The sequence below is a fragment of the Brachypodium distachyon genome, chromosome 5, assembly GCF_000005505.3.
Source record: "Brachypodium distachyon strain Bd21 chromosome 5, Brachypodium_distachyon_v3.0, whole genome shotgun sequence".
Classification (NCBI taxonomy): domain Eukaryota; kingdom Viridiplantae; phylum Streptophyta; class Magnoliopsida; order Poales; family Poaceae; genus Brachypodium; species Brachypodium distachyon.
This window is the reverse complement of record NC_016135.3, coordinates 25,884,347-25,898,913: the sequence shown is the minus strand read 5'-3', so window position 1 is coordinate 25,898,913 and position 14,567 is coordinate 25,884,347. Positions and strand designations below refer to the sequence as shown.

The following is a 14,567-nucleotide window of genomic DNA, read 5'->3' as shown; positions in this document are numbered from 1 at the left end:
TGTTTCAGAGGCTCGGAGCCGGAGAAACAAAGCGATAGTCATTGACTTCCACGCCCACCTTCCCTTCCAATCGGATCCAACCATCTAATCCACCCCGCGCCGCCGCGCCTATAAACTCTCCCCTGTTAACCCAAGTCCACCTCCGAACTGCTCCCAATTCGACGCCGGCCGTTCTCTCCTCCCTCGTTTCCACCGGCTCACTCAGCCCCCTGCTCTTGCTGCTGCTTCCCTGTGCCCGCCCGCGGTTGTTTTCCGGCGAGCTTCGGGGGCCGTCTGGGAGGTATGGCGGGGAAGGAGGGGGAGGAGGAGGTGTACGTGGCGTCGATCGACCAGGGCACCACCAGCACCAGGTTCATCGTCTACGACCGCCACGCCAGGCCCGTCGCCTCGCACCAGCTCGAGTTCAAGCAGCACTACCCGGAGGCAGGGTGAGCGCCTTAGGAAGTTTCGTGTGATCTATCTCATGGAATTTTTTTGGGGCGCTTCGGTGTTCTGTTCTGTTCTGTGCTGTTCGATTGGTTTGACCTGGAGGGAATTGCGGACCTTTTCGTTAAGCTGTACCTTTGGGGTTGTTGATGGTCCGAATTTTGTGGAGCGTGGAAGTTCAGTCTTAACTGTGAACACATGTTAGTGCTTCAGGTGTTCGACCGGGCACATCGTGCTTTTGATGGCTGAATTGTCGAATTAGGATCGTGTGTGATGGTCTCTGTAGATTTTCTAGTGCTAGATAGTTACCAGAATGGTTCACTCCTTTTCTAGTGCTTCTCTATTTGAACGTTTGAACTCTACAGTAGTACAGTGTCATGAAGAAATTTGGGTAGATAAATAATCTTAATTTCTAGAAGATAGGGCATGGCAGTTTACTTACTGAGTTAATGGAGTCTAGGATTTTGATTTATTTACAGGACATGATCTCTTAAATTATTTAGAGACGTGACTTTGCAGTGACGCCTCTTTTCTTAGATTATAAGTTGTTGTCTTGAGTACGTAAACATATGACTAGATGGGTTGGGAGGCTACTTGATAATATTTCCATCACACTCAAGTTGATACACAACAATTACTAAAAAGAATAATACTTTTGAGGATTGACCTCTTTCTCTGATAGAGCAGTTTGACGCCTTAACATTTTTGGCATATGCTAACCTGACTTTGTGTTGACACTTAATGTTCCTTCTATACTAATTATCTTGACACATTCTAGGAGTACCGACCTTCTAACTTTCCACTTGAGAAGATGTGTTTTTACCTGTAATACTAGCTTTGTGAGCAACATAAAAACTTTTCTTTGTTTCACTTCTGTTTCCATTTAATATTTGAGTACAACAAACCTAAACCTGCCATACTGAACCGTTCTTTATGTTCTGATGTTCTATGCTAGTATTTGATACTGGTCTAGTCACAGTCTGTGCCATCTTCCTGTGTAAACTATAAAGTACCTACAGTTTTCATCTTGAATTTATACTGTTATATTTTGTTCCTTAGTTCTGCAGTTTGGATATAACTTCTGACTTTTGTTATCTATGTATTGATGTGAACTACAAGATGGGTCGAGCATGATCCTATGGAGATCATGGAGAGCGTGAGGGCGTGCATGGCAAATGCACTTGAGAAAGCTGCTGCTGATGGATTAAATGTGTCTGCTGGCTTGAAGGCTATAGGGATCACAAATCAGAGGGAGACCACTGTTATGTGGAGCAAATCCACAGGCCTTCCGCTCTATAATGCCATTGTGTGGATGGACGTTCGCACAAGCTCCATTTGCAGGTCTTATTTTTTGTCCATATTCCATTTTCTGTTAATGCTGTAGTACTCTGTATTGTTAACGTCAGGCTTGATGCTTTGCCTCTTCAGGAGATTGGAAGGTGAGCTGGCGGGTGGTAGAACACACTTTGTGGAGACATGTGGATTACCAATCAGTACCTATTTTAGTGCTCTGAAGCTACTTTGGTTGATGGAAAATGTTGATGCTGTCAAGGATGCAGTCCGGGCCGGGGATGCATTATTTGGCACAATCGACACCTGGCTGATCTGGAACCTGACAGGAGGCATTGGCGGTAAAGATGGAAAACAGATCGGACAGCATGTCACAGATTGCTCAAATGCATCTCGCACGATGCTTATGAATCTAAAGGCACTTGATTGGGACAAGCCTACACTCAAGGCATTAGGAATTCCTGCTGACATCTTACCAAAGATTATCAGTAACTCAGAGAAAATTGGTTTGGTTGCCGATGGGTTTCCTTTGGCTGGTGTCCCCATCTCAGGGTGTCTAGGAGATCAGCATGCAGCAATGCTCGGGCAATTATGCCAAAAAGGTGAAGCAAAAAGCACCTATGGAACTGGTGCCTTCATCCTTCTCAACACAGGGGAGGAGGTTACCCAATCTTCCCATGGGCTTCTTAGCACAATTGCTTATAAGCTTGGCCCAAGCGCACCCACTAATTATGCTCTAGAAGGCTCGATTGCAATTGCTGGTGCAGCAGTTCAGTGGTTGAGGGACAGCCTCGGAATCATTCGCTCAGCAGCAGAAATTGAAGAGTTGGCTGAAAGCGTGCAGGATTCAGGTGGGATATACTTTGTGCCAGCATTCAATGGATTGTTCGCACCATGGTGGAGGGATGATGCCAGGGGGATCTGCATAGGAATCACAAGGTTCACCAATAAGGGGCACATTGCTCGAGCAGTGCTTGAGAGTATGTGCTTTCAGGTGAATGATGTCCTCAGCTCCATGCACAAGGATGCTGGGGAGGCAGGAGAAGTCAAGAGTGCTGAAGGAGAGTTCTTGTTGCGTGTTGATGGTGGTGCTACTGTCAATAACCTTCTCATGCAGATTCAGGTACAGAAATTGTGGATTTTCCCCTTCAGCAGCTTCTTTTCTTCTAAGGAAATACTTTACTGGAATACTCTTATATGTGGTTCGTCACATAGCTGTGTGCTTAAACAGGATTAATGTTTCTCAAAGAAACTCAGAAGTAAATCGGAAATGTAGAAAAACCTAGCTTACTAGTAAATTATTTTGCGTAATTTTGAGATAATACCTTGGTACACAACCTGTTCTGTTACTGAGCCAGCAGTACCTTCTCTTGTAAATGTAGAAACTCAGCAAGTTTTTATCAGATCATTAACGATCATATGCACTTTACCTGCAGGCTGATTTGCTGGGTAGTCCTGTTGTCAGACCAGCTGACATCGAGACAACAGCCATTGGAGCCGCATATGCAGCAGGGTTAGCTGCTGGTGTCTGGACAAAGGAGCAAATATTTGCAGGTTTGCACAAGGAGAACACGACAGTCTTCCGCCCGAAATTGGATGAGGCACACAGGAAGAAGAGAGGGGACTCCTGGTACAAGGCGGTCTCAAGATCATTTGATCTGGCTGATCTTTCTCTCTAGATTGTTACACCTTGTTGCACGGTAAATTGGATCAGGTGTGTTTGAAGGTGGTATATCATTTAACCCCTGTTTGTCAATGAATAAATGGAAACGTTGTGCATTACTTCGGTGGGTTCTTCTTCAGTTTCATAGGAAGAATCAGAGCATACTTGTTCGTATATCTATAGGTACATGGATATCTGGATTCTTCAGAAAGAAATATTTGTGTAGTATTTGTATTTTTCTGAAGTAAACTGCCAGTGTTATGATTGGTACTACCTCCGTCCCATAATTCTTGTCTCAAATTTGCCCAAAAATGGATGTATCTATTGAATTATGGGACGGAGGAAGTATTTCATTATTAGTCTGCTGCACATTTATGTGTCCAGGGCTCCAAGCCAGGGAAAAACCATTTTCATGATATACAGAGAAGTCCTTAATCGTCGTGTATGAGCTACAATATGAACAAACAGACTCAATATTCAGATATATATAGCCACCTCTTTCACAGGTTCATTGACGTTTTCAAGGCATACATGCTGACAACACAACCAGGTACCATGTTAATAATAAGAGATTCAGTCAAAAAAATGTTAATAATAAGAGATGGCTGATAATTTCTTAAGAGGACAGAGGAGAGCTTGCAGCTTGAGGACAGAGGAGAGGACATGGACATCCTCTCTCGGTTGAAACTACCATCTCACTGTCAAAAGGCTTTCAAGGCGCCTTCAGCAGCGCCTTGTGAATGAACTGCAAGGAGGAAGAGGGGTCGGATTCGCCAACTGACGTCCAGCGAACCATCCCTTCTCTTCGGTGACGCCGGGGGCTGCATCACCATGTCCAGCCACTGCTGCAGTGCATCATCAAATTTGTACATAAGATATCATCTCTACAAACTGTGTGCGGAAAAATTGATGGGCGTACCACAAGAGGAGACAAGTAAAAGAAACTGAAAATGAATAACAAGAAAGATTGCGTTCAAGTTTGGGAAGCATCACCCATGCTGGCCTCAACATCCTTTGGGTCTGGTCGTGGGAGCGGGACATGCTCAGGGCCATGGCTGAGACTAAAAATGTTAATTGGTACCATCTGGCTCGTCAGGGGTGGGTCTGAGACGTGCTCATAGCCATGGGTGAGAACAAGGACAGTGGCCAAGGTGATGAACACCATGGACGCCATCGCCCGTCGAGAGGAATAGGCTTGGTCGATTGGGTTAAGTGAACTCGGTCCCTGCTATATACAGAGTACAGACCTCAATCTGACAGCCGACAGGAGTGAGTTGGGCCATCGCCATGTGAAATTACTCCCTCCGGCCCATAATTACTAAGAAGGCAAAGATATCTTGTAGAGGTCACTAGGATGGTCTCAGCATCATGCTGGAAATTACTCCCTCCGGCCCATAATTCTTGCCGTTGTTTTAGTTCAAGTTTACGGAACGGAGGGAGCAGTTAAGAGCTCGTGAATGCCAACCCGACAGGGAGTTCGGCCATCGCCATGTGAGATCATGTAGGGGCGCTGGCTTTGAATTCCACATCTCCACCTGCTTCTGTGCTTCATCATGGGTCTGTGGAACTTTCAGCCTCTCGGATTGGACATGGCTTGACAAGCATTATCTTGCCTGTAAGTTAACCTGACTGTTCTGACAGTTGATAAAACATGACTTTATTAGTCTGAACTTGGACATGAGTCAGCAGCAGCACTTAGCAACAAGAGGAATAAACTTGAATGATTGATCGATTGGGTGAACTGAACTGGGTGCCTGTTATATACGTAGCCGACAGGAGTGAGTTCGGCCATCGCCTAAGCGTCTTGCTGGAAACCAGGTTGATTCAGTCAAAGAGAAATTAGATCACGAAGGCAATCGCCATAAATCCCAGTATCCCACCTAATGTTGTGCTTGAGGATCATCGTGTCGTCTGCAAGTTAACCTGATAGTGTAGAGCAAACATCGCTGTATTCGTTCAGAGTTGCATTTCTTTCTACACCATATTTCAGATTTTCAGTACTGTTATCCTGCTTTTCCTGTGCAACACATATGCGGCAGGTATCATCACCACGGCTGCGGTTCTTGAGGTGGCGCTTCGCACGCACGCGGCGCGAGGACGGAAGCAAAGAGTTCTTCTCCCTGGAGGCCTGGAGCCCTGGAGGCCTGGACCCAAAGCAGCTGCAGAGAGGTTCGGGGATTCGGCCGGCTCTCGGTTCCCTTCGTCCACGGTCCACCCATAGATATCGGCCTTTCGTTTGGTTGGTTAATTTGGGACCGTGGACTCCTCCGTATAGTGATCGGCCTCCGTGTCCAGGAGAGTATGGCAGTTGCATGCTACTAGGCGTCGTCCGATTGAACCGTGTGAAATAGTCATGGCCCTTCGACTGAATCCCACTTCTCCTGTCTCATCCTTTCATTGATTTCCTGATAAGATCACCACTCTTTGTAATACTTTGTATCCCTATTGGCGGCAGAATAATCCTCTCCTGATACTCTTACATATCGATTGTGGAGGCGGTGCAGAACCGCAGGGATCCCGGTAACTCTCTGATCTTTTGATACAGATCTTAAGCTTCGAAGAATTAATTCGTTTTTGTACCGTGCTATGTAGTATGAAATAGGTTCTTCTTCTTCTATACAAAAAAATAGGCTCTTGAATCCAACTTTGTACTGTTCTCAATTTTATCTATCATCCTTAAACTGATGGACGATTTACCACTTGCCGGGTTGGTTATCATCTGCCCCTGAAAACTGCAGGCGGTGATATGGCTAGATCAGTAGATGTTGCCAAATTGGCTGATTCCATGAAGAGGGAACTTCATTATTACTGGTCATTGGATGAGGGCCTTGACAGAGCGGCAGCATCATGCATGATATACAAAGTCCAGAACCATATCCGCGAGGTTGACAAGTTTTCTTATCAACCATTAGTAATATCAATTGGGCCATATCACCACGGAGCTGCAGCTTTAAACACTTTGCAGAAGGAAAAATGGAACTATCTGGATTATTTTCTTAAATTGCATAGTCAGAGAAGCTTATATGACTACTTAACTGCCATAGGGGCCCTAGCAAAACAGGCAAGAAACTGTTATGCCGAGGACATCAAAATGAATGATGATGAACTCCTACAAATGCTCCTGCTTGATGGATGCTTTCTTCTGGTGAGCCTGGGAGGGACCAACGTAATTTTAGAGTACAGATTACAAATATATAGAGAGAAACATAATCTTCAGGAGACAATTACAGAATGTGAAAATGGATCAGACGAGGGTACAAGCACAGGAATCACACCCATGAATCGAGAAGCTACTGTTAATTACCAAAATGAAGCCACTGAAGATGATCGCAAAGTTGGGCAGTTGATCGAGAGTGCACGAGAAGAAAAAGTTTATTGCAACGCGTGAAGGGACCCCCGCGTCGCTCGGGTGACACGGGCGGCGACTCAAACCCTAGCCGCCACAGCAGATCTCCATTCCCCTCCCTCCCTCGTCGCCGCCGGAGGACGCCACCGGACAAGGACCGCGTGGCCGACGGCAGCGGCGAGACTTCATCGTCAGGTTGCGACCTCGTGGGCGCTCTTGCTTTCTGTAGGGACGGTGGTCGGAGGTGGTTTAGGCGGTGCTTTCCGGTGATGAAAGGCGCCCTCGTCGGCAGCGCGAGCTACCGCTGGCTCTGCGTCTCCGGCGTTCGGCGGGCAGCGCGCGGCCGCTTGGGCCGCCTGGATCTGCCGCGGCCTCCGCGGGATCCAACGCGTGGCAACGGCGTTGTGGGCGGCGCGGCTGCTCCTTGGTGGGGCATGGCTTCTCTGTCCCAGCCGGACGGCCCTCGGCTTGGCTGCTCGGCTTGACCGGCCGGTCTGTGGCGGGGCAGGCCCGGTCTGCGGCTTCGGCAAACGGCGGCTCAGATTTGCCGCAAGGTACGCGTCGTAGGGGTCGGTGTGGGGCTGCGTGCTGGGATTGGGAGCAAGGCGCTTGGATCTGGTGCTTCGCTGCGCGGAGACAACCGGATCCGGCGCTTCTTGGCGGCTTTGGCATGCGGCCGCGCAGGTCCGGAATCGGGCATCTGCAACTTCTTCTGCATTCTTGCTTTCGTTGTTGCTGCTGCGTGCTTTGTTTGTTGCCTTAGTTGTGCGCAAGATGTTGCTCTGGGTGAAAACTTGCAGGGCCCTCGGTCTCTGCCGATGATGACGGCGCCTTTTGGTGCCATTCCCCTCGTTGGAGGCTTCATCGAGGAGCTAATTTTCGTGCATTGTTGTTTGGTGTTCTCGGGGTGAAAACCTAAGATCTGGTAGTTGTCGGATTGGGCAACGACGACGTGCAAATGTCGTTTCCCTCCTTGGAGGCGCTGCCTTGGAGACCCCGACTCTTTGTTGCTTCCAATCGGTGCTTAGTCACTGTGAGTGCTTCGCCTAAGGTTTGTTGAAGGTTGGGTGCTTTCTTGTGTCGCCTAGGTTCTTGGTTTATGTCCGGCGAGGGTGTGCGTTTGTTTTCCTTTGGTGTGGTCTCGGCGTGTGTTGCCTTTCGCACCGTCGGCACATAGGTGTCGTGTTGTATTCTCGGTGGTGTGTGTCCTTTCGGCCTGCCGACGACTCGAGGAGGTAGTGGTATGTTCTCGATGGTGGGTCATCCTTCTATTTCATCGGTTGGCATTCTTCGCCGCGGTGGGTCTCGGTGGCGCACGGCCCTTCGAATATGCTGGCTACGTAGCGGTCGTGGCGTCCTCGGCTGCACGCTACCCTTCGACTTCATCGATGACGCAGTGTTTGGGGGGGCTCGGCAGCTCGACGCCTTTCGACTTCATCATCGATGTGCTTTGTTGTGCATGTCTATCGTTTTTGGCATGTTTTGAGACCCTAGGTTTTTGTTTTCTGTGTTTCTGTTGGCAATGCTGGCGTTGTACTCGTTGTATCCCAATTCTTTTATTTAATGAAAATGTTGTGCAGGCTGGCTTTTGCCCGCCGTAGTTCGCTTCAAAAGATTTTTAAATCATGATATTTTACTATTGGAGAATCAGATTCCATTTTTCATTGTCAAGGCATTGTATGGGGTATTGGTGGGTCATGAAATATTAATGTTTCCTTCGTTTACAGATGAACTTGTTAAGCACGTGGAAACTGCTTTGCGTTGGTACCCAAAAGCAATTCAAGAAACTGATCGACCAAAAGATTTTCAGCATTTACTTCATCTGTGTCACATGTACTTCAGACCTAGCCAGAAGCCAGAAGACGATCAGCATGACCAAATCGGGCCTCAATATCTTCACAAATTCCTCAGTTTGGACAGAAGTATTTTAAGCTTGGTTATTATCTTGATGATAATGCGCGAAGATTTTCATCTGACCAAGGGGAGAAGTACTTACAAACTGGAGAGGAACTCAATCGCTGGCGCCGAGCAGCACAATATCTTGAAGCTGGAGTAAAATTTAAGAGAAGGGAGTACGATAGATTAGAACCACATTCTTTACTTGATGTGAAGTTCAGGAATGGTGCAATGGAGATGCCTTGCATTGTTATTGATGAATCCACTGCCAGCCTTTTCAGGAACCTTATTGCATTTGAGCAGACATGTCCCGAATTTGGGGATGACTTCACTGCCTATATTGTTTTCTTGTCTCAGTTAGTTAGCATGCCTGAAGATGTTACACAACTCGCGAAGAGAGAAATAATTGTGCATCATCTAGATAGTGACTTACAAGTGTCAGATCTGTTCACTATGCTCAGTAAAGATGTGGTATTTGATTTTAATGGCACATATTATTTAAAGTCTCTTTGTCAGATATTGGAGGTTCATTATCAGAATCGTCTAAATCGGTGGATGGCTTGGCTCTGGACGAATCATTTCAGGAACCCATGGTTGGGCTTAGCTGCAGCAGGAACGATTGTTGTACTTGTCTGCACTGTTTTGCAGACAATATACGGCATATTGGCATACATTAATCCACCGTAGTGAAACTTGTACACTACATCAGCCACGAGCTATCATTGCTTAACTAGCGGAGACTTCACTAGTTTAGGAGGCCCTCTTCGTCTGAGGGTTTTAGTAATCTACGAATACTTCTTTCTTCAAGTGCATGGATATTCACACATCCATATGTGTTCTCCTACCGAATTCAATACATGTGTTTTTTTGGAAAATTTATACCCTGCAAACAAACTTTTGTTACTCTCTTGCAAAAATTGTCCACTGTCATCAACCTATGAGCAACTGAAAGTCTGAAATCCTGGATACTCATGGGATTGTCCACTGTCTTCTTCTTCTTCTTTTTTTTTTTTAAGAATCTCCCTTCGAATTTGATGTGCTTTTGCTTTTAGGTAGTATTGTGCGGAACGCGGGCATTCCCTAGACTCTTAGACATATACTCCTTCCGTCTCATATTAATTAAGTCACTCAAATTTGTCCAAATATGTATATATCTATGTACTAAAATATGTTTAGATATATGTAATAGAAAGTGACTTAACATGGGACCATGGGACGGATGGAGTATTTGGCGATGTTCTGAGTAATGCATAATGGCTAGGAGATATTGATTCCACATACCGAAGGTGGTCTGGCTTAAGCTAAGCATGCATGAAATTAAGGAGGCATCAGGAGATCATATAAATTGTATAACCAGAGGCGCCCCAAGGACATCTTAGTTTCAGTTGATGGCGAAAACGTCTCGTGCTACGATGGACGCATTTGCCATCATTATGCTCGTCGCACTCAGCTCATCTCGAATGCTTCCATTGGCAGCTGGAGCAAGCGATAACGCTTCGCTTGTCAAAGGGAATCGTTATTCGCCATCTAAGATCGGCAACGCCGACACCCACGGTTCGTGATACTACAATTTTTTTTCTTATTTTTTTTAGAAAACACAAAAGCTTTGCGTCTCGAGCATTGATATAAAGAAGTTTATGTATAAGAACACAGAGAACCACATCCGAAATACAACGTGACACGTCTAACTAGCCGATAGCAACGTTCCAAGGCTTGCCGCGCCCGTAGTCACCAAACATCTAGCATCAGCTTTGGTCAGGTCAAGGAGGAAGGCGACGTTGGGGGTTGCGTTGTCGAAGACGGCAGCGTTGCGATGCTTTCAGATAGACCACGTTGTAAGCATGATCAGGGACGCCGTGCCTTTCCGCGCGGTGGGAGGGGAGGAACGGAGCAAAAGAAACGCTGGCGGTCGGAGGTGGAGCGGATGATACTACGATTCTTTTCATCGGTAGCAATTTGGTTTGCATTTTTATGTCCGACAGCCGTCAGCTTATAGTGCTGGTTTTCGTCAGGTCGGGAAGATCGATCGACGGATGGCCAAGAGAAGATCTTACTAACGCAACCGGATACTCTATTCCGCCCACCCAAAATCCCACCGCTGCCTGCCTAGTATCAAGTGCTACGGGTAAGGCAGAACGAATACGTCGCCTAATGTTCTGGTACCCTCGCCAGAAGAAAAACAACTATGTTCCTAACAGAACTATGTAAGAAGAATCCAGTGGACAACTGTTACTAGATGGTGCAATCCTTTGCTTATTAATGAGACCTCCGATGTTAGTATATTAGAAAGAGAAAAAAGGGATAGGTTCTCCATTACATTTTCTTTTCTTTGACGAACTCACTCAAATTTCTTTTTTCGAAAGTTACAATATTGCAAGTCTTCCATGCGATTTCGGGGTTCCATTTTGCAGTAGAATTGTGCAGAAAGGATTTGCTAACATATGAACAAAAGAATCACTTCTTTCTGAGAAGTTTTGGCTAAACATCTGTAGAACCTCCAGGGGACCCTGAATGAAATACGAGGGGAGCAAATTCAGAGTCTGAACAAAGAGTGAAAGACTGTTATGTGCCGTAAGTGGACAATATGATTCAAATGAAATATTGCAACAAACATTGGAGCATTGCCGAACGCTGGCCGACCTGTCGCCAGTCTGGATATAATAAACAGCATACATGGAAGTTCAGTAAAAAAATCCATAAATTTATGTTAAAACTTGAAAGTATCCATAATTTCAACATGCTGAACAAAAACAAATGGACATCACAAGAAGAGTACAAGAAAGAAATCTTACTATGCTTCTGGGGGTTTGATGTAAGCAAGGACAGTAAAAATGGTTTGAATAATGGTGCACAGGAGCATGATAACTGCAGCTAGGACAGCTAATGCTAACCATGGATTGCTGAAGTGATTTCGCCATAGCCATGCCAACCATCTGTTTGGCCGACTTTGGTAATGAACCTCCAACATCCAGCACAAAGAATTTAGGTAGTAATAATCATCAGATCCAAATGATACTTGTTTTGTCAGCCTAGTGAACAGAGCTGAAACCTCATCATCACTATCCAGCATATGTACAATTATCCCATGGTCAGTAAGTAGTATAACGTCTTCTGGGGTGCTAACAAGCTGTGACAGAAAAACAATATAGGCAGTTATGTCATTCCCAAATCGAGGGTCGGCTTGTTCAAATGCAATTAAGTTCTTAAACAGAGACTCAGTGTTTTCATCGATAGGAATACATGGAACTTCCAGTACTCCATTGCTGAATTTGATATCCAAGAGAGCATGCCTCTCATATTAACGGTACTCTCTTTTCATAAGTCCAATACCAGCTTCATGGTACTGAGCTGCTTGACGCCAGCGACTAGGCAACATGCCAGCTTGGAAACAATCCTTTTGTTGTCTTGAAGTGTTAAACTGGCGGCTTTTCGTTGGTCCATGAGCAGTATCTGCATAGTTATGGCCAAAATTTATAAGGTGGTACAAATACCCAGGCCTTATTGGGTCTTCCTCAATTTCTCCAGTCTTTTGGCTTGGTCTAAGGTACATATGGCATAAGTGCAGGAAATGGTGAAATTGCGTAGGTCTCTCTGTCTCCTCAATGGCTATTGGGAAGTGCCTCAAGATATCCTCAACACATTCGGAAGTTTTCTCAGCAGGTGATGTGTCTATCGTAATATCATCCATCACAAATCTGTATATCCTGTCAATGACAAAAAATGGAATCTGATTCTCTAGCAAAAAAAGATCATGCCAGGCTGAAATACTGTACCAATCTCCCATGATATAAGAGTCACATGGACTGGTAGGTTTTTCATCACTCGGCACGTTATTTCTTCCGGCTGTGGAAGAACTAACACCCTCGTTGCATAGTCCCATTTCTAGCACAAATTCCTCATGTTGGTTCATAGATTTTGCAGACAAGCTCCGGACGTATGTTGCGTCACTATTCACTGGTCTTAATGATGCTCCAGTTTCTTGAACTGTAGTATCATCATTTACTTCTTGAGCAGCACTCCGTCCATACTTATTTAAGTCATGCATTGCAGTGATAACAGATCCATCAATTTTAACAAGAATAAAGCACACATCAAGCAGAAGCATCTGAATAAACTGTTTCCTTTCCATCTTGATCTCCTCAGAATAACAGTTCCTAGCTTGCCTTTCTAATTCAGCGGTCACTTTGAGGTAGTCCTGTATCGATCTTTTGCAATTCAGTTTCAGTATGAAATCTAAACTTTTCCATTTTTCCTTCTCCATGTGTAGCAAAGCCTGCGTTCCATGGTGATATGGACCAATTGAAAGAACAATCGGTTCATAGGAACTCCTATCGACCTCACGAATATGCTGTGGAACCTTGCGAATCGTTCGAAATCCCCTTCGAATAACCTCTTCAGGTGACGTATATTTGTTTAGTTCCCTCTTAATAACACTGACCAACAAATCCATCCTACCAGCTAGAAGTACTGACCTCCTTACGGTTCCGGTTCACCACCCTGTCCAGATATCATGTCCAGTCAATCACAATAAATATGCTCCGGTGTTAGCTGCTTGAACAACGACTAGAATGAGAGAACGACGAGTGCTGGAGACCTGAAGGACGCCCTCGTCGAGATCGTCTCAAAGATGCGCTAGGGTTTCCGTCTGTAGGCGTACTACAGAGGAGCCTTCCACCGAGACCGCCGTCGCTGCGACTGAACAAGCCCGTCCGATGTTGAGTGGCTGGGGACAGACGGAAACGCGGTGATCGGATTGACGAGGGACCGTGGGAGAGGTTCATACCTCACATACGCTGAGGGGTCGCATCGCCGCAAGCGTGCTCGTGATTTCTCGAGTGGGTTTTGATCGGTCCAGGTTGAAGACGCCACTTCAAATAATTGTGTGTTTACTGCGACAAATATGAAAAGAGGAAATTGGTCACAAGACATCGTTATTTTTCGTCCTTTGCCGAAACACACCGCTGAATTGCGCCTTTGTCCAGTACCTTACAATTTCGTGGTCATTTGCCACGACATATTGCTTGGAATAAAACGGAAAGTTTCACTTTTCCACATTAGAACTGAATTTTAAACATATGATTTTGTGGACTATTATTTTTCGACTTGTGGCTAAATGCTGACCAATTTTGTAATCAAATTATGTCCAAAATCGACACTTACGTGCTACCATTTCGGGACAAAATTTCAATTAGAGATTTTTTTTTTTCAAAACCATCATCCTCCCAAGCAAAAAGCGTCATTCAGAGAAATAAAAAAGTTAAACTTTTCTTTTTGAGCTATATAGTGTGTTATGCCAAATGACCACAAAATTATAATGGTACCGAGCAAAGACACAATCTGACAGTGTGTTTCAGCAAAGGCCAAAAAATAACGGTGTGTTGTGGCCAATTTTCCCATATGAAAAAGTCGCCTGATTTTTTTTTCTTTGACAGCAAGTCGCCTGATTTTTAATCAAAAGAGACGACTTCTCGATTAATATTTTATTATCTTCTCTAAGTTTTTAAATTCAGTTGACGCATCAGGACTATTAGATTAAGATCTGAGGGTCATGTTTTGCTATCACATCTTCCATGTGCTATCGTTGGATTAAGATCCGACGGTCAAATACGTCGACTAATTTCTAACTAAAACGGACGACTTCTCGATTAATATTTTATTATCTTCTCTAAACACGCAAACCCATTGAATCACTTCGGAAATCCATGGTTGATTTCAGTTGCACATTTGCCACGGTTATTGTTCGTACCTGCACGATTTTTTTTTTGAGGGAATTTTTTTTTAAACTTTTTTTTGAGGGAATTCGTATCTGCACGATAGTACAGATCCTTTATGGGAATATTGGACTGCATTACCCACCAGGATCCAACAACACGCAACTACACAAGTACAGTGAACATGTCTCCGACTAGCTAACTTGTGTAACAGTCGAATGATCTTTATTTCGGT

The 14,567-nt window shown here is 45.1% G+C and overlaps 3 protein-coding genes and 1 long non-coding RNA gene across 5 annotated transcripts; 2 read left to right on the top strand and 2 right to left on the bottom strand.

Moving 5' to 3' along the window:
* Positions 1-3,628, top strand: LOC100831505 (glycerol kinase). Its single transcript, XM_003580635.4, has 4 exons — positions 1-428; positions 1,546-1,767; positions 1,855-2,839; positions 3,153-3,628. Exons 1-4 carry the CDS (start codon positions 283-285, stop codon positions 3,393-3,395), a joined length of 1,596 nt encoding a protein of 531 aa, XP_003580683.1. The 5' UTR covers positions 1-282; the 3' UTR covers positions 3,396-3,628.
* A 227-nt stretch (positions 3,629-3,855) lies between these two features.
* On the bottom strand, positions 3,856-6,063 carry LOC112269239. 2 transcript variants are annotated; one of them, XR_002960765.1, is made up of 2 exons: positions 4,373-6,044; positions 3,856-4,221 (listed from the first exon to the last, which is right to left on the bottom strand). It is a non-coding gene; the product is annotated as an uncharacterized LOC112269239 (long non-coding RNA). The 2 variants fall into 2 exon arrangements; XR_002960766.1 differs by having other exon boundaries at positions 3,862-4,224; positions 4,373-6,063.
* Positions 6,064-8,113: 2,050 nt separating this feature from the next.
* On the top strand, positions 8,114-9,308 carry LOC100832914 (UPF0481 protein At3g47200-like). The gene is made up of 3 exons (XM_024456091.1): positions 8,114-8,123; positions 8,306-8,409; positions 8,601-9,308. The coding sequence occupies exons 1-3, from the start codon at positions 8,114-8,116 to the stop codon at positions 9,306-9,308; spliced, it is 822 nt and encodes a 273-aa protein (XP_024311859.1).
* Positions 9,309-11,775: 2,467 nt separating this feature from the next.
* On the bottom strand, positions 11,776-13,471 carry LOC100832290. Its single transcript, XM_024455523.1, has 3 exons — positions 13,405-13,471; positions 13,216-13,316; positions 11,776-13,118 (listed from the first exon to the last, which is right to left on the bottom strand). Exon 3 carries the CDS (start codon positions 13,069-13,071, stop codon positions 11,920-11,922), a length of 1,152 nt encoding a protein of 383 aa, XP_024311291.1. The 5' UTR covers positions 13,072-13,118; positions 13,216-13,316; positions 13,405-13,471; the 3' UTR covers positions 11,776-11,919.
* Between the last annotated feature and the right edge of the window lie 1,096 nt (positions 13,472-14,567).